At 41.6% G+C, this 21,727-nt stretch overlaps 1 protein-coding gene and 2 long non-coding RNA genes across 9 annotated transcripts in view; 1 reads left to right on the plus strand and 2 right to left on the minus strand.

Annotated features, from left to right (window-relative positions):
• LOC145524551 (uncharacterized) overlaps positions 1 to 15,680 on the minus strand; it is a 38,489-nt gene extending 22,809 nt beyond the window's left edge. The window contains exons 1-2 of the long non-coding RNA XR_014067661.1: positions 15,487 to 15,680; positions 1,137 to 1,300 (exon numbers count right to left, since the gene is read on the minus strand). This is a non-coding gene — a long non-coding RNA (uncharacterized LOC145524551). The remainder of the gene's footprint in view (positions 1 to 1,136; positions 1,301 to 15,486) is intronic.
• Positions 1 to 21,727, plus strand: part of MKLN1 (muskelin 1) — a 384,259-nt gene that overhangs the window by 147,980 nt on the left and 214,552 nt on the right. For 5 of the 7 annotated variants that reach the window (XR_014067647.1, XR_014067648.1, XM_081537098.1 and 2 more), the window contains exon 1: positions 15,779 to 15,888. The exons of the other annotated variants lie outside the window; for them this stretch is intronic. Coding sequence is in view for 1 of the 5 variants with exons in the window: in XM_081537095.1 (XP_081393221.1) it covers positions 15,791 to 15,888 (98 nt within the window). In the remaining 4 variants the exon portion in view is untranslated. Of the gene's footprint in view, positions 1 to 15,778; positions 15,889 to 21,727 lie in introns of those variants that run through there. 7 annotated transcript variants of the gene reach the window in all.
• On the minus strand, positions 9,060 to 14,488 carry LOC145524555 (uncharacterized). Its single transcript, XR_014067665.1, has 3 exons — positions 10,771 to 14,488; positions 10,026 to 10,639; positions 9,060 to 9,914 (listed from the first exon to the last, which is right to left on the minus strand). It is a non-coding gene; the product is annotated as an uncharacterized LOC145524555 (long non-coding RNA).

Here is a 21,727-nt window from a genome sequence, read left to right on the forward strand (position 1 = left end):
GGGCTTCCCTCATGGCTCAGCTGGTAAAGAATATGCCTGCAATGCGGGAGACCTGGGTTTGATCCCTGAATTGGGAAGATCCCCTGGAGAAGGGAAAGGCTACCCACTCCAGTATTCTGGCCTGGAGAATTCCACGGGCTGTATAGTCCATGCGGTCACAAAGAGTCAGACACGACTGAGTGACTTTCACTTTCACTGACACTATTTACCTGGACACTATCCCACAGGTTAAAGGCTCAGTCCTATGAGATTGCCCCCTACTTCAGAGTAACCAGGTTCCCAGGTTATCCATGATTTCTGTCTGATTTGGCTACAAACTGGAGGTTCCCATGATCTCCTACCCCTTGGATTGCATTATTTGCTAGAACAGCTCAAAGAATTAAGAGAAACAGTTATGTTTATCAGTTTATTACATAACAAAGTGTAATGTAAAGGATCCAGATGAACAGCTAGATGACAAGACACATGGGGCAAGGTCTGGGAAGGTCTGAGGGCAGGAGTGGTTCATCCTCCCACTGGGTAGATGTGTTCACCTGTCTGGAAGCTCTCCAAACCCCATACTATTGGGATTTTTATAGAGGCTTCATCACACAGGCATAATCAATTAATTATTAATTCCATTTCTATTCCTTTTTCCCCCTCTCTGGAGAATGGGTGGTAGGGCTGAAAATTCCAAGCTTCTAATCTTGGCTTGGTCTTTCTGGAGACCAGGCCTCATCCAGGAGCCATCCAATAGCTCACCTCACTAAAATAAAAGAGGCTACAAACCCCCAGGAAATTCAAAGCTATTTAGGAACTCTGTATCAGGAAGCAGGGTCGAAGACCAAATATCAGAACAAAAGATGCTCCCAGTGTTCTTATCACTTAGGGTTTAGTAGTTCTGTGCTGAAACTGGAGAACAGTTCAATGCATATATTTTCTATTATCTCGCAATAGGATACTGTATATTTGTATATTTTATGATCTGCTTTGTGGGAAAATGGTGTGTATATATACATATATATATGTATATATATATGTATATGTATACATACACCTATATATATGTATATATAGGTATATGTATATATACACCTATATATTTATGTGGAAAAAATACACAAGAAATACCTTGGGATACCTTGGGATACGCTTACCTTGGGATAAGCGACTCTTGAGAGTCCCTTGGACAGCAAGGAGATCAAACCAATCAATACTAAAGGAAGTCAACTCTGAATATTCGTTGAAAGGACTGATGCTGAAGCTTCAATACTTTGGCCACTTGATGTGAAGACCCAGCTCATTGGAAAAGACTCTGATTCTGGAAAAGATTAAAGGCAAAAGGAGAAAGGGGCAGCAGAGGATGAGATGGTTAGATAGCAATGGACATGAATTTTAGCAAACTCTGGGAGACAGTGAAGCCTGGCATGCTGCAGTCCTTGGGGTCACAAAGAGTTGGACACGACTTAGTGACTGAACAATAGCAACAACAACTCTAGATAAAAGTGGAAAAGATTTTTTTTTTTCCATTTTAAGGGTTTTTGAAGTTGACTTTATTTTCATTAGTGGTGTTTTACTTTTACAATTAAAAAATATACACAGATCGTGCCTTGAAACAGCTTTTAAAATGGCAATCAGTGCCCCTTCTGATACTTCTGAAGAAAATACTTAAATTACTGAAGTAAGATGAGGCTGTGGATAGATAAATATGTATGGGGATGCAAACATGCCAGTAGTATCGAGCCGCCGCAGCTAGGTATATGATTTTTAGAATCTAGCTAGGCTGGATCAGTGCAGTTAGCAACTTTCTTAAGCAGCCTCAGGTCATTCACCTTTCTAAAACTGCACAGGCCATGCCTTTTAGCAAGATTCCTGTTGGAAAGCCACAGTAGCCAGCAAGGGAAAAAAAAAAAAACACAATGTGACAGGACATTTTCTTTCTCCTTCTCTCCTGAGTTTTTTCAGGAACGTGGAAACTAAGATATAAACATGATTCAAAAGTACTGAGATATGGGGAAAATTTGCAAAGGTGTTCGGATGATTCTAGCTGTTTATAAAAGCACCACATTCGCGTCTGGCTGAGTCTCTAAGACACCCCAGGTAATAATCTGAGAGGACAGCCTCTATCAGGGGAACATTTTCTGTTCCCAGTGAAGTGGCACATTCAGTTCCTGGTACAGGCTCACTTAATTCCTATTAGTCATTTCACAGCAGTATCTTGGGAAGAAAAAAATCTCAAATACTTTTGGGTGATTTCACAAGTAAACTAAAAACAAGACAGTCCCTCTTTTCTCCCAGTTCCCATTTGTTTACAAATTTCAAGTCAGTAAAATATGTCTGCCTTTGTGGATATTTCTCTGCTGATGTACCTACCTGGTTTCCACTCTACTTGGGTACCTAGATTTATTGCCACAACATAGCAGGTGGATCCTGGACCACACACCCTGGTTTCTCATTTAATTGATGGTGAAATTTTTATTTCGTGGTTTGTGATTTGAAGGTTGTTCTGGGACACTGCTTAGAAACACAGGTCACTACTAAGTAAGACACTGGATCTGATCAAGGTTTGTTTGTTATTTTCTATGTTGTTTAAGGACATTAGATGAATGCTTAAATTTGTTATTGAAGAGTTGCCATGAATCCTAAAGATGCCCATACGGGATTATTATTGTAGGTTGGTTTGTGACAGCTGGCCTTGATTTAGTTACTTCCTCAAGAAGACACTTTGAACAATTATTTAAATGCCTCCCCTCTGCAATTACAATAATAAAGATGATGATGATTTTGCAACTGAATATGTAATTCAGGATGCATACACTCAACTACTGTTTTTAGCTTGCTTCTCTTTCTACATTGATGTCAGCTGCTGTTGTCAGGATGACTGAAGAACAGAGAACCACTTTTCTATTGAGGGTCACCAAACTACATTAAAAAAAGTAAGCGAAGGTAAACACAGGGAGTTCTAAGAAAAATAATGATTATAGTTAAACTATACTTGCTAAACTATGAGCAAGCATTTTTTTCTCCTTGGAGAGAAAAATATAGTATTTTCAGAACTTATCTGCTTTTAAAATGAACAAATTTCTTAATTATAAATATCTGACAGTGGTTTTGTTCTATAGCACAGTCAACGAAGGAGCCACAAGTGGGAAAGATGGTGAAAGAGAGGAGGGAGGTGTCTGTTGCCAATAACCAGGAGACAATATAGAGTAAAAGAAATGGAGTCAGATGCAGAAGGACAGGAAGATGCAGAGGGTCATATAGATAAACAAGGGGTAAGAGGAATGAGAAAGACAGTAATAGGGTGGGAGAACAGGTGAAGGAGATAGGTAGGTAGGAAGAAAGAGGAAGTGGAAGAGAAACATGAATAAAGAAAGAGGAGACAACAGACCGAGTAATGTGGGGGATTAAAAAAAAAAAAAGCATCTAAGTTTGTTTTTAAGATGAATGTGGGATCTCTAGAGCGTGGCATTTATACCACCATTACCTGTTACCAATTCTCTGAAATACTGATCAACGACTGCTCACAATTCTAAGCACTAAAATCACTTTAATTGTAGACTTGGTGGATAACTTGGGTAAGTTGACATGGAAACCTTATAAAATGGATGTCCAAGCTAGGTGCCATTGCGGTGTCTGGCTGCTGGAGGCTGCCTTCTCAGGAGAAACCCCCAAGGGAGGAGGAGAGCTCAGCTGTCAGTTATAGGTAGCTTCTGGCCTGCCACTCTCCTGAGGCTTAACGGTAAAAAGTTTTCAACATTGACTACACAAAGAAATGTGCTCATCAGAGAATCCCACTGTAAGGCCGGTTATTGTGGGGGGCTATGAGAGCAGAGATTCCAACATTAAACTGGATAAAATTAGGCCAAAGGCCAGAGGTTCTCAAACTTCGTACTATATGTTTAGTAAGTGGCATTGCTAAAAACTGCTCCTGGAAGTGGGGGGAGAAGATAATTTTGAACTTATTTGGAAATATATAGGAAGAAAACAAATCAAAATTATCAACATGGTAAGAAAGTCTGCATAAAAATCTACATTGGAGAAATAATTTGACCTGATTCCAACATCTGGTGTCTCTTTGAAGACAAGCTTCTGTTGATGTGCTTAGATGGATCTGAGATGGGGAACCAGGAGAAATAGTTGGCTTCTTTTCTGCTTGTCTGTTGTACTCTATAGCTCAGTTCAGTCCCCTGTCCCACTGGGCATTCCTGTGTTCCCTTATTTTTTGACCTATTCGAGTTCTGTTCTCTTTGGGGAGCCTCCTAGAATTGCTTTCACCATGCTCTCCTATTTCTGTCATTCCCCAGTTCCCTCTATCCAGTTCCCATTGTTTCAGTAACACTGGAACTTATATAACCTTCCCATCACCTATACTTCCCTGGTGGCTCAGACAGTAAAGAATTTGCCTGTAACGCAGGAGACCTGGGTTCAATCCCTGGGATGGTAAGATCCTCTGGAGAAGGGATAGGTTACCCACTCCAGTATTCTTGGGTTTCCCTGGTGACTCAGATGGTAAAGAATCCACCTGCAATGCGAGAGACCTGGGTTCAATCCGTGGATTGGGACGATGTCCTGGAGAAGAGAATGGCTACCCACTGCAGTATTCTTGCCTAGAGAATTCCAAGGACAGAGAAGTCTGGTGGGCTACAGTCCGTGGGGTTGCAAAGAGTCAGACACGACTGAGTGACTAACACTTTCACAATTTTCAACTATGCTAATATTCTTAATGAGAAAAGACAGAGGAGGAAGCTGGAATCCCCAATCAGCCCCATCCTTTCATGCTACGTAACATAGACATATGTCCATGTATAGTGGCCTGGAGTCAAACTTTCCTAGTGTAGGAAGGGATTCTGATAGGCTGACTTTCATGTGAAATAGGAAGAATAGGTTGCTTTGAAGACCCAAAGGAGGGAATGCCAGTAGACCTATGGGATTGTTTCTAGATGATTCTACTATGTTCTGGAGATAGCTTTAATAAGGAAATATGATATCCGGCCTGTGGCCTTGCAGAGATAATGCTACTGCTAACCACTATGACTACCATTATGCTCTTATATTATATATGGTAATTCTTTCTGACTGTGTATTAACCTGTTTAATATCTGGCTACTTGATTGTGAGTTCTTTAATAGCTAGATGTATGCCAGCACCTGGCACATAGTAGGTGTTTACTGAATGGATGGATCAAAGTTTAAGCAGTCCAGGCAATAAAAGTGAGAGCAAGCAGGATGAAACAAGGGAGAATAGACAGGAGCTAGTTCCATCTCCTCTTTCACAAAGGCCAGGTTTAACCCTGACAGTGGTCATGGACAACTGCACTGAAGGATCCTGACTTGATGAATCCCCTTAACCTCAAACATTTCTACCCAGAGGGCTGGGATACTTTATTTTTTTGAGTTACTTTCACTTTTCCCAAAAGACCATTTGGTTCCAAATACAGTAGGAATCAGTGTTAATTGCTTTTTGGAATATTATTTTGTCGGCTTTGTTTAGATGTGGTAATTTGCAAAGCAACCCCCAGCAGTTGACAGTTCATCCATAGCTGTGGTGTTCAGACATTTCCTGGGATTCCTGCCCACTGCCTAGGCAGTGTTTGCCAGGACTTGTGCTCACCTGGGATTAATTTGGAATCAGTAGTGCTTTGTTGTGTCTAGAATTTTTAAAATTCTGAAAGGGTAAAGGCCCAATCTTACTTAATCCAGAAAATAAAAGTGTACTAACTCATAATTTAAGATTTAGCAGGTGCGTAAAGATCATCTCGTCCACACTTGGTGGAAGAGGAAATTGCAGCTCTGACATATTCAATGACAAGGTCAGTTGGGTGGTAGCTGGGAGGCTGGGATTAGAATCTATGTTCTTTGTGGCACCAAACTGTGAGCTGGGGTCCTCTGGATTTATGTCTGTGTGGATGTGAGTGTTCAAGTTACTATTTGTTTCTTTTTGAAGCTCTTTTCCCTGGCTAGAGACTTTCTGGTCCTCCTTCACACATGCTTCAAGGTCACAGCTCAGACCAAAGTGTTTACAGAAAAACTAGGCACTTATGAGAGGATTCGTTGCCAGTCCCTGCACTCGCTGTGCCCTGGCTTCAACCAAGCTCAGCAAACCAAGGGAGGGATAAAGTGGTCCCTGGAAGGAGGAATTTCTCCGTTTAGATGCCAACATGCAAAAGGATGAATTCTGTCTGACTTCTCCAGCAAGTGGAGGCTGCTGCCACTGCTGCCACCTCCTGGGGAAAGAAAGATCCAAGCTTCATACCTGAAGCTACTAGTCTCAGGGTCCACCTGTGACTTGGGCAAAGGCCACACTGGGGCTAGGCTGAAGTTCCTTGGTTCTAGAAAATAAAAGGGATATCCCTTTACTTAGAAAATATTAGTATTTGCTTTTAATTTACTCCTTTTGTCAGCGTTGTGCTCAAAGAAATGATTTTAAACAGAGATGACAAAGTTGCAATGAATTAATATGGAAACCATGAGAAAACAGAAGTAAGGCTGAGGCAGAGCCTTAGGAAAACACCAGATTTGTTCTCTTGGCTTTCTGAATCCTAAATCCTGGGGGGATGTTAGTAATGCATACACCTGAGAATTGTATAATAACGAGGACACATTGGAGTTTTAACTCAAAAAATCTGAGTTCACTTGCAGGGCTGTTCTGAGGATTAATTGAGATAACATATAGGTCCCATCACTTCACGACAAACAGAAGGGGAAAAAGTGCAGGCAGTGACAGACTTTATTCTCTTGGGCTCCAAAATCACTGCAGACAGTGACTGCAGTCATGAAATTAAAAGATGCCTGCTCCTTGGAAGGAAAGCTATGACAAATCTAGACAGCATATTAAAAAGCAGAGACATCACTTTGCTGACAAAGGTCCACATAGTCAAAGCTATGGTTTTTCCAGTAGTCATGTACGAAATGTGAGAGTTGGACTATAACAAAGGCTGAGTGCTAAAGAATTGATGCTTTTGAATTGTGGTGCTGGAGAAGGCTTTTTGAGAGTTCCTTGGGCTGAAAGGAGATCAAACCAGTCAATCCTAAAGGAAATCGACCCTGAATATTCACTGGAAAGACTGATGCTGAATCTGAAGCTCCAATACTTTGGCCACCTGATGGGAAGGGTCAACTCACTGCAAGAGACCCTGATGCCGGGAAAGACTGAAGGCAAAAGGAGAAGAGGGTGGCAGAGGATGAGATGGTTAGATAGCATCACTGACTCAATGAACATGAAATTGAGCAAACTCTGGGAGATGGTGAAGGACAGAGAAGCCTGGCGTGGTGCAGTCATGAGGTCGCAGAGAGTTGGATATGACTTAGCGACTGAATAACATTTAAGTTCCTGGTATGTGAGAAATGTTCAATGGGAATTATACTGAGGCAAATTTATTCTTCTGATGGCCATGGTGATTTTCTTCATTTACTGACCAGAAATTGATTGATAGCTTCCATGCCTTTAATTCTTTTCAGTCTTCTGATCTATAGATGGTCCCTAGGCTAACTCATTTTATTTTTTAAAAGTGAAGTCGCTCAGTCGTGTCCGACTCTGCGGCCCCATGGACTGTAGCCCACCAGGCTCCTCCATCCATGGAATTTTCCAGGCAAGATTACTGGAGTGGGTTGCCATTTCCTTCTCCAGGGGATCTTCCTGACCCAGGGATTGAACCTGGGTCTCCAGCATTGCAGGCAGATGCTTTTACCGTCTGAGCCACCAGGGAAGCCCTGGTAAATATAGTCATAAATTATTGCTATGGACTGAATGTTTGTGGGCAACCCCATCCACAATTCATATGTTGAAGCCCTAATCCCAATGTGCTATTAGGTGGAGACAAGACCTTTGAAGTAACTAACTTCAGACACCATCATGACGGTGGAGCCCCTGATGGTATTAGTGCTCTTACAAGAGGATGAAGAGATGAGAGCTCTTCTTCTTTGGGTATGTGAGGATACAGCAAGGAGGCAACCATCTGCAAGCTAGGAACAGGGCTCTCACCAGACACCGGAATCTACTAGCACAATGATCCTGGACTTTCCAGTCTCCAAGTATGAGAAATAAACATCTGTAGTTTAAGATGCACAGTAAATGTTATTTCGTTATAGCAGCCTTTGTTATGTTGACTAAGAAAAAGTGGTAAATAGAAGTGGGGGTGCTGCTATAACAAATACCTAAAAATATGGAAGCAGCTCTGGAATTGGATAATGGGCAGAGGCTGGAAGATTTTTGAGCTGTCTGCCTAGAAGCAATTCTGGTGACAGCCCAGAAAGAGAAGAGAAGAGCTGGAGAGAATGCTTTCATCTTCTTAGGGAATATAAATAACCATGAACAGAATGTTGGTAGAAATATGAACAGTAAAGACCATTTTGGTATCAGATAGTAAAGGGGGAACATGTTATTGGAAACGAGAGGCAAGAGGATTCCTGTTATAAAGTGCCCAATACTTGGCTGAATTATGTTCAGGTTCTAGTGTTTGTGGAAGGTAAGAATTGGCAAGTTATGAAATTTGGTATCTAGCTGAGGAAATTCCTAAGCAAAGTGTTGAAGGAGCTGCGTGGTTCCTCCTGATTACTTGCACAGCAAAATATAAGAAGAGAGAAATGAATTGATTTTTTAAGCAAAATGGAACCAGAACTTAAAGACTTGGAAAATTCTCAGCCTGTCCATATTACAAAAAATGAGAAGCATGTTCTTTCTCATTTTCATATCATAAAAAAACGAGAAAGCAGGACTGATGGATTTCTTGGATTTTACAGGGATGGGACCATAGAACTATTTAGTTGGAACATAAGCTATTCTTTAAGATAAGGGAAGACTCAGAATTTCCCTGGTGACCCAGTGGTTAGGACATGGCACTTTCACTGCTAAGGGTCAGGGTTTAGTCCCTGATAGAGGAACTAAGATCCTGTAACAAGCTATACAGTGTCTCCTCCCCACTGCCCAACAAAAGACAAGAACGACTCTGAAAGCAATTCAGAAATCAGTTTTTAAAAGGTATGTGGGTTGGGAAAGGGGGAGAATCACCTTGGTTTCAACAGGCCATTCAGCCTCCAACAAAAGTCTTGAGAACAAGGTCACCACTTGATAGAGCCCTGGGTGGGTATGTCTCTGGCTTGGCAGAACTCCTGGAGAAGGGCTACTCCAGGTGGGTCCAGAAGGTAAAGTGTCAACCCCAAGGGATTAGTCTCTAGATTTAAGAGATCATGGAGTTTGCTTTGCTAGGTTTTGGACTTCCTTGGGACTCATTACCCCTCCCTTCTTTCTTCCTTTTGGAATGGGAATGTCTATTCTAGTCCTTTTGGTTTCACAGTTCATAGCTAGAGAGGAATTTTGCCTCTGAATGTCTCACTCACATTTGATTTAGATGAGTTCCTGGACTTTAGAGTTGATGCTGGAATAAGTTAAGATTATGGGGGCTGTTGGGATGGAATGCATGTATTTTGTCTGTGAGGACATACATCTTGGGGGCCAAGACTGAAAGCAAGAAGTTGGCTGTCTACAAACCAGGAAGAAGGCCCTCTCCAGATACCAATCTACTGGTGTCTTGATCTTGGACTACCAGTCTCTAGTACTGTGAGAAATAAATGTTTGTTGTTGAAGCCACTCAGTCTATGGTATTTTTGTTATAGCAGCCCAGACTAAGACAATGAGTGAGAAGAAATTCAGGAGGAACTAAGAGATTTAATTCAGGAATATTTTGGGGGTATCTACTGTGTGCTAGTTAGAGAGGATTTAAAAAAGAATAATGTAGGTGTAGACCTAAAAAGTTTCCATTAATTAGTAAGTAAGTGAAAGTCACTCAGTCGTGTCTGACTCTTTGTGATCCCATGGACTATACAGACCATGGAATTCTCCAGGTCAGAATACTGGAATGTGTAGCTGTTCCCTTCTCCAGGGGATCTTCCCAACCCAGGGATAGAACGCAGATCTCCAGGTTGATTCTTTACCAGCTGAGCCACCAGGGAAGCCCAAGAATATTGGAGTGGGTAGCCTATCTTGAGTGGATCTTCCCGACCCAGGAATCGAACTGGGGTCTCCTATATTGCAGGCAGATTATTTACTGACTGAGCTACCAGGGAAGCCCCTCCATTAATTATATTAGGGAAAAAAGAGACTAAGAATTAGGTGCTTGGGTTCTAATAAATTCAGATCTGCAAACAGCCCAGCTGTAAAATGACCTTAGATGTCACATTGAACATACTTGGGTATTAGTTTCTTCATCTGTTGCATAATAGTATCGTGAAGAGAAATTCTTCTTTTTACAGCAGGGCTTGCCTACCACATAGCAAGCACACTGAATATTGTGTTGTGCTTCAACTCTCCTAACCAGCTGGAAACTGTTAAAGAAACCATGAACTGTGAATGATCCTGGTAAGCTACAGCAAGACCCTTAAAGGACCTATCTGAAGACTTTTTTTCCTGACCAATGAAGTATGGGGCTTGTTTTAACCAATCATATATACAAAGCTGTGGATTTAGTCCAGCCTATTTAGAGCATTTGTTTGAATCTTTAATTAGTACAACACATTATGACAGCCCTTCCTAAAAATTTAAAAACACCTTTTCCCCCTCAGTCAATTGCTATGTTCCTTGGCCTAGAAATAAAGTCAGCTGGATTTGTTTTCCTTTTAAACTCTTTATTATTTGACCATATCTTATCTTTGAATGGACTTCCCTGGTGGCTCAGACAGTAAAGAATTTGCCTGCAATGCTGGAGACCTGGGTTTGATCCCTGGGTTGGGAAGATACTCTGGAGAAGGGAATGGCTACCCACTCCAGTATTCCTGCCTGGGGAATTCCATGGACAGAGGAGTCTGGCAGGCTATAGGCCATTGGGTTGCAAACAGCCAGATACGACTGAGCAACTGACACTTTGAACACTAGTAACACTATCTTTGAATAGCACTTCACAGTTTGCTAAGTCTCTTCCCACCTGAGAGGAATGGGGATGCTATCAAACAAGATGGGCTTTTTGAAACAGAGATTCTGGCTCTGTTACTGACTAGCTATATTTCCTTGGATAAGTTACTGTAACAGTTCGGGTCCCAGCTGCAAACAGATGGCATTCTCAAATTGGGCAATTGGAGAGGTTTAATAAAAGGACTATTTACAAAGATCTGAGAACATACTGGGAAACCACAGAGAGCACGGGGAGGGGTTGGTTACTGGAACCCAGAACCAGAGAGTTGTGTAGAGAGGCCACTTGGGAGGACTTATGACCTTTGGTTGAAAGGACCAGTCAGCCCACTGTGCTTACAGTTAGAGAGGTCAGGGGAAGGCACACCCCAACCTTACTCTCCTCCCTCCTACACATCTGGAAGGGCAAACTAAAGATAACAAACAATTATTTAACCTGAGTCTTAGTTTTCTTATTTGTGAGAAAGAGAATAACAATATTTCTCTCTCAGAGTTTTTGTAAGAATTAAAATGAGAACTTTTAGCAAACAAGCTAGGCCTTCTTCCTTTGCTTGATTTTCAAACCCTCACTGTGAAGTAGACAGATTTTATTACAGCCACTTTGCAGTAGTGGAAAATGAGATGCTGAGAAGTCGTGACTTTCCCAAGGTCTCATAGCTAGAAAAGTAGCTGAACTGGGACTGCAAACAATATTTTTGATGTATACTCTGGGTTTCTTTCCCTCACTACTCTGTACCCCTTGATCCCCTTCTGCAGAAGGCTGCCACAGATGGTTTCTTCTCTCTAGAGCTGCTATACTCAGAGCTATAATGACTCTGCTATTTAGAGAAAAATTGATTGACCCAGGAATCAGTGCTTAAACTTGCACTGATTGGTGAGATATGAAGAAGGTCAAATAACTATTTGAGGTGGTCTGGTATAAGACTGACCAGTATAGATCCCCACATTGGATGCTTGACAATTCTACTTCGATATCAATTAGGCATCCATTATATAGTACATTGAAGTCAGAATTCTTGATTGCTTCTATCTCAAAACTGTTCTAACCCTAAATCTTCCTCTTTCAGTAAAAGCATCACTAGTTATTCAGTGGTGCAAACATAAAACCCAGGAATAATCCTCAATTCTTTTCATTTCTTCCTGCCTTCCCTCCCTCATCAGCAAGTCTAGCTGGCTTTACTCTCAAAATACATGCCAATTCAACCACTTCTCTCTATCTCCTCTGTTAGTGCAAGCCACCATCACTTCTTGCCTTGGCTTAACCTCTTGTCAAGTCTCCTTCCTCCAACTCTTGCCTCTTTCTATCCCATTTTCTGTTTTGCAGAGTGATTGGTACAAAATGTGAAGTGGATCATGCTACTCCTTGGCTTGAATCCTCACACAGGTCTCCCCTTCACATTTCCATGTCATGACTCCTTAACACGACTTATTAGGGCCCTATGTGTTCTGATTCTAGTCTCCCTCTCCATCACTATGCTCCCACCACACTTTCTTCTTCAACAATTCCTTTCTCCCCTCAGGCCCATAGAACTTGCTTATTCTCTCTTCCCAGCATGTTTTTTATCAGGCTTTGCATGGGTGGCATTTTTGCACTGAACAGGTATTAGCTCAAACATTACCTTCTTTGAGACAGTTTCCCATTGGATCTAAATATTACTCCACTGTAGTCTTTTATTAGCACTGAAAATGTGCAGAATAAAATTATCTAATTGACTTGTATACTACATTTATTATATGTTGCCCTGCCAGGATGTAAGCTTCATGAAAGCAGGGTCCTAATCTGGCTTGTCGGTTTATCCCTGCCTCCCTAGCCTCTTAGGACAGGGCCTGGCATATCACAGCCTCTCAATAAATCTTTTTCCTTTTTTGCAGGAAAAGACAGTGAATGGTGATAAGCCAAATATAATCAGTTACTTTCTCTGAGAAGTATTTGCTATGAGAAACATGTTGAGATATTATCAGAGAGTAAAGGATGATTTCTGTTAGGAGATGACAAAATAACTGGATTACTAGAGCTGTCGATCCCTGAAAAACGATTATCCATTGTCCAGTTTTCCATGAGGTCATCAATATATACTAATCTTTGAGTGTGGGGAACTAGAATGGCTGCCTACAGTTTCCAGGCCTTCCCCAGTATCCTTACAATAAACCCCATCAACTAACGCAATTCCCCAAAGGCAGGGGAGGTAAAGAAGTACCCTTAGGAGATCTGAACTATGTCTGACTTCTGTAGATTTTGAAATTTCTTTAGTCTTCTATTTCATCTTAACACTTATATGAATTTTGGGTTCAGAATCATAACATCCCTATCTGTATTTTTGTTAACATATGAATGCTTTAAATTATTCTACTATTTGTAAAATCTGTGGTGCAGGAAAGCCATGCTATCCTGGATCTTTACATTCTCTGAGACTATCATACCTCAGGGATACATTTTTATAGTTTGAAAAGTCCTTGGCATTCTTATTCCTTTGCAATCTAAGTACTCTTTTAGCATAATTAATTCATTCTTCAATAAATATTTATTGAACACCCACTATACACAAGACTAACAGGACTAAGGATACATCTATGAACAAAATATGCATGAATTCTACCTTCAAGGGAGTTATAGTTTAGGAGGAGAGAGTGAGAAATAAAGAGGAAATCAAATGTATTGTGATGTTTGCTAAAATAAGGAAGGAAGCTCAAGGTGACAAAGTGAATGTAAAAAAAATGGCACCTAACCCCAAAACAGGTGATGATGACTGATTTTCTAGAATGAAATAATCTGGAAACAAGCAGAAGTTAGCAAGATGAAGAAAGTGGGGAGAGTATTCCGGGCTTGGCTTAGATTAAGCCCTGGAGACCAGAGAGAGCATAGAATTTATAGGAGCCAATTCAGTGTGTTAGTTTAGTGCGGCTGGAGTAAGGAGTGCAAAGGAGAAAGAAGAGAGGGAAGACTAGACAGGTAATCAAAGCAGGATATGAAAGGCCTATGCTAAGGACTTTCAGCGTTACCCAAAGGGAATAGAAAGTCAGTGAAAAGAGTCTTCTTAGGAAGAATTGCCTTATATGTGTTTTTAAAAAAGATTACTCAGGGACTATAACTCTATGTCTGGAAAAGAACAAGGACTGGACTTACATTAGGGTAAGAGGTATAATTAGCAAATTCTGAGTCCCAAACTAACTGAACTGAGTTACTATCTTAATCTTTATCTTAACCTTTTCCTCTTAAAAGTATCTCCCCGCTCTCTCCCCGCCCAAATAACCAGTAATCATCTTTGGAACTAATTTACCTTCTCTAGCCTCTTCCACTGTCTCTGTCATCCCAATTTCATTTCTGGGATTACAGCATTATGTCAAGAACCAATGCTGCAACACACAGGACATGTATGATTTTTTTAAAGGTTAACATACTGTTGCCTTTCTATTTGGCATTCTCCATCTGAGATGCTAGTGGAGGCCACTACCAAGTTCTCCCCTGTGGAAGCTGGAAGTCAGGAAAGGATTTGAGGAAGTTTGGGCAGATTAAGGATTATAATGGGAAAAGAATACAATGAGAGTACCTAGGTGTTTCAACTAGGTCATTCACTAAAAAAAAAAAAAAAAAAAAAACAAAAACTCTTTCCTTGAGTTTTTCCATCAGTCAGGTCAGGTGGAGATGAAGATGCTGTGCAGCAGGAGTAGAACCTCTTAGACAAGGAGAGAAGAGTTCTTGGTACTGAAGTAGCTAAGCCAAGGAATAGACATGTACAACGCTAACCAACAGGTATTTGATGGGAACATGACCTAAAACTGCCAGATATTTCGAGCCAAGTGTTCCTTTTTTGGTAAGAAGCCGGTGTGATGCCATGAGCCTGGTGGCTCAGACCCTAAAGAATCTGCCTGCAATGCGGGAGACCCGGGTTCGATTCCTGGGTTGGGAAGATTCCCCTGGAGGAGGGCATGGCAACCCACTCCAGTATTCCTGCCTGGAGAATCCCATGGACAGAGGAGCCTGGGGGCTACAGTCCATGGGGTCGCAAAGAGTCGGACACGACTGAGCGACTAAGCACACACCTGATGTCCATACGGAATTCCGATCACATGGGCTGTTAGTCCCTCTGTGGTCATCTTCTTGAAACTCTCTGTCTCTTGCTCTTTCAGAATTTTGGGGCTAAATAAATATCTGTCAGTTTAAAGTAGGCAGACTTACCAGCTGGAAGAATGACGACACCTAGCTTCCTGACTCCTTCAGGGTTTTTCTGGTCTCTGGGTGAATGTCATTACTGAGCAAACGGATTGCGCAAGACAGGTCTGAGCGAGCTCCCAACAGATGCTTACCACGAAGGGCCTCACACACTGAAAACTAAGCAGGGTGAGAGGACGCCCGAGCCTTTCCTCTTCCTGTCTCCATGTGACTGTGTGGAACAGGCGACAAGACATTTAAAACCGGGACAACTCCAGAAGGAAGGGCCGTTAGCTATGCCACTCGTTTCCTTCAATGCGTTTCCTTAAAGAATTTAGAAACTGCAGTGAGCCGTGGTTTCCAGTCTCACTGGCGGTCCCTTCTCCCAAGTTCTTCTCATTTTCCCATCCTGGGAAATTTATTTCTTTTCACAATATTTTTGGCCTTTCCCTTACCTCAGCTTTCAAGAAAAGTCATTTAAGCCATTCCTTTACAAGCCGCACTGGAGAGCCCCTCAGGTGCTCACCCTCCAGTGCTAGTTTCCGCCAGTCAGCCAGTCAGTCAGTCAGTCAGGAGGGTTCAGCGGCCCTCGTGAACAGCCGACCCTTGTGCGTCTCACTGCTTCACGCAGCGCTCCCGACGCGAGACCCGGAGAGCTGACCGCCCAGGAGGGCCGCGGCCCCTTTAAATGTAGGCCACGCCCCTTCCCTCCCCTCGGCTAGGCGGGCGGTCGGTGGCGGCCGCTTCGGCGCTGACAAGATGGCGGCTGGCGGGGCTGTTGCTGCGGCGCCCGAGTGCCGGCTTCTGCCCTACGCGCTACACAAGTGGAGCTCCTTCTCCTCCACCTACCTTCCCGAGTAAGTGCCGAGTCCTGAGCTCGTGCTGCCCTACTCTTTGGCGTAAGCACGGCTCGGGCAGGGGGGCCGTGGAGGGCAGCCGCGCCGAGAGGCCCAGGCGGGGCCTGGTGAGGGGGACGCGCGGCCTCCGGAGTCTCAGTGCAGCCACCGAGAGCCCTTGTCCGCCCCCGCCTCGGGGAGGGGTTAGGATTCGGAGAGCAAGGTTGGGGTGAAAGGGGAGAGGTGTGTGGCGGCGCCGGGGCGCGTAGGACAGCGGGGAGGCAGGTGATGCTGCGGCCGTGTTTGGGAGTTGAGAAGGGCTTGGAGGCGGGCGGCTCAGGGACGTGAGGCTGGAGTCGGGGCTCTCAGGGTCGGGACCGCGGACAAACTGGTGATGGTGTCTAAGGGCGTCCGAGGGCGCCGGAGACGGGGGCGGGGGGAAGGTTCAGTCTGTTGCTGCCGGGACGAAGTGTAAGGCTGAGAAGAGTGATTCTTCCTGGAGGAGGGGGGCGGTGGTCATTAAAAGCAGTTAGCTCCAGAGGAGTGGTAAAAGTCACAGGCGGCCGAAAAGTTGTGAAGTCTTTGCAAGTGGGCATACGTTGTAGAATTTGCAGAGTACCTTTTCCGGCTGGTAGTTCTGAAAAAGAGAGTGGGCAGGAGAGACATTACAGAAGAGTTCCATTATATGATGGCTCAGAGCTTAGATTTATGTAGACACAGACCAATTTCCCAGCCCAGAGGCTCAAATACAGACAAAAAAGTCTGACTTTAATGAATCTGACTTCCAATGCTCGCTGGGTCTGAATCCCCAACTTAGGTGTTAAAAAGAATTGCAGAAAAACCGTATGTTTCTCTGTAGCAGATTGCTTCTGAAATGCTTTGGTTCAGTACTTTGGTTCAGTATTTACTTAGCTTTAGCTCATCTTGGAGAGGAGCAAATCGAACTCCAGTTTTATTAATACATACTGATAGAGAAACGAGCTTAGTGAAATTTTAAGATCTGTGCAGACCCTGAAGAAAAGTGCTGGTTGTCCCCCTGAACCATCATTTTACAAGATCAGAAATGACTTCATGAGCAAAACAAGTTACAAATCAAATGTTTTTATGTTACTGAACAAATAAAGTGACTAGATATGTGAAGCATAACTCAAAAGTTTGCCACCTATATTTCAAAAATTCTTCACACTTTCTCAAATGTAATTTCCCTAGTCAAATCAGTCAGAATCTAAAAATGGATCTATAACTGCAAGAATCTAACTCTCTTGACTGCCAGCCCATTGTCCTGTTCTCCAGGTCAAGGGTTGGCAGTCAGGCCTTTAGTAGGATGTGGTTCAGTGAAGGATGCCAAGTGACCTGTGGCCTGATGTGGCCTGTGTGTTCTGTTGATGGCTGCTGTGTGACTGTGTCCCTGATTGATAATGATATTCAACTTTTAATGTGAGAGTGAACCAAGTAAACATTCCAGCCCTCAGCTGGAGTTGAAATGTACCCCTCGGTACTCGGTACTTGACTTTGATTTTCAGGTACTTGATTTTCAGGGCTTACCAAATTGTTGAGTCTGAAGGTAATCATCATTTTTCCGTACCCAAGTTAGGATCACATAGAGTTGAGAACTGGTTTGGCATTGTTTGATCTAATAACTCTGGGAACATTTTCCTGGTCTCAAGTTAGACTGCTGCTAGGATTTCACTCCTTAAATTTCTGTTCATAGGGTGAGACTTGGGTACATAAGTAAATGAGTTAGGAATAAAAAGGGAAGCGTATGTTTCAAGCAGGCAATGATTTAGTGGGATGGCAACTTTACTTTGACTTTGTCTCATTATCCTGGCCCCAGATTTGAAGTGGACAGCATACTGAATTTGGAGTTAAGAGACAGCCATTTGTAATAGGAGAAATCTATTGCAGTTTTCTCAGATATGTTCGTAAACTAGTATTTAGTGCATATGTAACTTTCAAACAATTTCATTTATTGTGTTTTTAGTCTTTATGATATTCTGTTGACTTATGCAGTATAGTTTTTATTTTAAAGCACCAAACTATTACAATAGGGGAGTAATCTGAACTTTTCTTTGAAGGAGTTGAGTATTATGGATCTTAGGTTTGAGAGTTTCATGTCTGCTGGATTGGTGTATGCCATACCAGAACTTCTAATTGCAAATAAGGATGACTCTGAACTTCTATTAGCAAGTAAGGCTAAGTTGTAGTTTTGTATGATAGGAAGCTTAAGAAAGGGATTGACTTGACTTACTTTGGCCCTAAAGTCTTAACAGCAATTGCTGTACCTTTACTGGCAGTAACAGTCATGTGAAAGTCTAATTTTAAGTAAAGCCTTTTGTTGAAATTGTCTGAAAAAAAGTGAAAATGTTCACTCAGTCCTGTCTGACTCTTTTCAACCCCATGGACTCTAGCCTGCTGGACTCCTCTGTCCATGGAATTCTCCAGGCAAGAATACTGGAGTTGGTAGCCATTCCCTTCTGCAGAGGATCTTCCTGACCCAGAGGTCCAACTCAGATCTCATGCGTTGCAAGTGGATTCTTTACCATCTGAGCCAACAGGAAATAATCCTCTGGAAAAGGGCATGGCTACCCGCGCTAGTATTCTTGCCAGGAGAATTCCATGGACAGAGGAGCTTGGTGGATTACAGTCCATGGGGTTGCAAAGAGTTGGACATGATTGAGCGACTAGCAATGAAATTGTCTACAGAGTAGCAAATATTTATTCATTATAAGTCACTGATCAAGGCATCTTGAGGGGGTAATAATAAGGCAGTAACAACAATGGGTGGAGAAGGAAATGGCAACCCACTCCAGTATTCTTGCCTGGAGAATCCCAGGAACGGCAGAGCCTGGTGGGCTGCCGCCTATGGGGTCGCACAGAGTTGGACACAACTGAAGCGACTTAGCAGCAGCAGCAGCAGCAACAACAATGGGAAACATTTATAATGTGCCTTCCATTTGCTAGGCTCTCTTATGAACAAATAAGTGTATTAACTCATTTAATCCTCACAACAGTTATGTGAGAAATCTTCATTTTCAACTGAAGCAACAGACATGGAGATGTTAAAATTTGCCTCGGGTAAAGTTTGAACTCCCGTACAGAATCAGGATTTGAACTCAGGCAGTCAGGCTTGGTCTTAACTTTGGAGCTGTTCTGCTTCTGCACAAAGGTGGAGATTTGAGAGAGTTCTTGTATTAAAGGCACTTACATTTTAGTTGTTCTGAAAGATATTGTGAAGTCATTAAAAAAAGGAAAATTCAGATATTTTTTTTTCTAAAGACTTAAACGTTTTGTTTCAAAGGCAGTAAAGAACATTTTTCTTCTAACCCTTTTAGTTTTATTTGGACTTCAAAAATGTTAAAGCAGATTGCATTATAGGTAACACAATTTTATTTTGAAACTAATGAAGTAGCCTTTGATTTTTCAGTGTGCTTAAAAAGTTTGCTTGTGTTTTACCTTCTTCTGAAGTTTACAACTACTTCGAGAATTAAGAGAAATGCATCTGTTTAAATGATGGTTAATTCTTAGAATTAGATGCACTCTTATATGTAAAAATACTTTACAAACTGCTGATCTCTATACTCAGATGTGTATTGTTCTTGTTAATAGTGATACTACAGTTTATGGAGCACCTAGTGCGTGCAAGATGATTTTTGTGTATAATTTTACCAAATCCTTAACTGCAAACCTGGTGGATAGGTATTGTATCTATTTTGCATACGAGGAAACCGAGGTCCATATAAGTCAAGTAACTTGCCCAAGGTCAGAGTTTTCAGGAGGCTTGGCAAGTTCTCAGTGTTAAAAACTCTTGCATGTGTCTCTAGTAACCACCCCCCTGAGTACCTCCTAATGGTCAGGCACCATGTTTAGGACTTAGCAGGTTTCCTTGATTTTGTCTTCAGAAAAACTATGATAAATATTATCATTCTCTTTTACAGCTAGGGAAACTGGGGTTCAGAGAGGTAGGATAAATTGTCCACTTCTAAGAGTTGAAAGGGTAGGAGATATGACTCTGATCTTGGACTTCCTGACTTCTGTTATCAAAGCTGCTTCAGTGTTTTACATGGCTGTAGTATGTTCCTAATTGGGAATACAGATTAAAAAGTGCTATAAGGTTAGAATGGAGAGAGGGAAAGATATTTAGCTTTATTATGTTATCTTAACATTTAAGTTTTAATGTATTAATATAAAAATTGGGAGGACCTTTGAAAGTGTATGTACCTGTTAAGTAATTTTATTGATATGGGATGATCCTTCTCTTGTTTACATATAGTGAAAGACTTCATTAGTTTAGGTAGTAAAATTGGATACATTTTGAAATGTTAACCTTTTTTTACCTGTTAGTCTTTTGTATTAAAATCAAACATTATTTAAAACTGTATGTGATTCATGGTTCAGAGTAAAGTGATATAACTTGACAAGTAGGATAAGAGATGAACTTACCTCAGGGCTTCCCAGGTGGCCCTGTGATAACAAATCAGATACAGGTTTGATTCCTGATCCAGGAAAATCCCACGTGCCACAGGTACTGAGCTTGTGCTCTAGATCCCGGGAGCCACAACTGTCGAGCTCACATGCTGCAACTACTGAAGCCTGCACACGCTAGAGCCTATGCTCCACGAGAGGAGCCCCCGCAGTAAGAACCCACACCTAGAGCATTGTCCCTGCTCGCCTCAGCTAGGGAAAAGCTCACGCAGCAACAAAGACTCAGCACAGCCAAGAATAACTAAATAAATTAAATTAATAAATAAAATAATAAAAAACACTGATTTGCATTTTAAAAGAGAGATGAACCTATTTCAACTATTTAAAAATTTTACATTTAAAAATGGATATATGTTTTTCTAATTGCCAAAAAAATACCACCCTGAGTTATGGGAGGAATATTTGCAAAATAGACTCATAGAAACAAAATTTAAATTATTCTCAATCCCACCACCCAGAGATAGCTAATCACCCTGCGAGATATATATATATATATATATAATTCCAGATATTCCGTTATGTCTATATCTATTTTACAGTTTGATATTGTCCCTCTGTTGCTGTTCTGTATTCTTTTTCCTTCTTAATATGTGATAAATATTTCCTCATGTTATTAAATATTCTTTTATATTATCATTTGTTATGGATATATTATAATCTGTATAATGATTTTATGACATTTTATTTCATTGACCCCCTATTTTAGAATATTTAGGCTCCCTGAGTTTGTTTTGTTTTTATTGTTCTTTGGCCATTAGGAGTAATAAGGCATTTTGCCTTATAGAAACAAATGTTGAATTCATTTATGAAAAGTTCTGAGATGTTGAATTGTTGGATTAAAGATATCAGATTATTTTTCTGCTGTTTGTGTAGGCAACTCTGTTTCTGTATACCGTGGGTTTACTTTGGTATTATCCTTAGTAATCTGGGGTTAAGATTGTGGTTTTGATCAGACAGGTCCTTAGAGATGTCTAGAGAGTGGTTACATAATTCAAAGGTGACATTGCTCCTTGTCATTTCTTTTCTCTTCTCTCTCATCTTCCTTTACTTTAGCTTTTAAATGGATTTTTAGTTTATTAATCATTCATTTGAAAAATAGAACACAGCAATGGCTACAGAACTGGAAAAGGTCAGTTTTCATTCCAATGCCAAAGAAAGGCAATGCCAAAGAATGCTCAAACTACTGCACAATTGCACTCATCTCACACGCTATTAAAGTAATGCTCAACATTCTCCAATCCAGGCTTTAGCAATACGTGAACCGTGAACTTCCAGATGTTCTAGCTGGTTTTAGAAAAAGCAGAGGAACCAGAGATCAAATTGCCAACATCTGCTGGATCATTGAAAAAGCAAGAGAGTTCCAGAAAAACATCTATTT

This window comes from Giraffa tippelskirchi, chromosome 10, assembly GCF_054371585.1.
Source record: "Giraffa tippelskirchi isolate mGirTip1 chromosome 10, T2T-mGirTip1v1.2.pri, whole genome shotgun sequence".
Taxonomy (NCBI): Eukaryota; Metazoa; Chordata; class Mammalia; order Artiodactyla; family Giraffidae; genus Giraffa; species Giraffa tippelskirchi.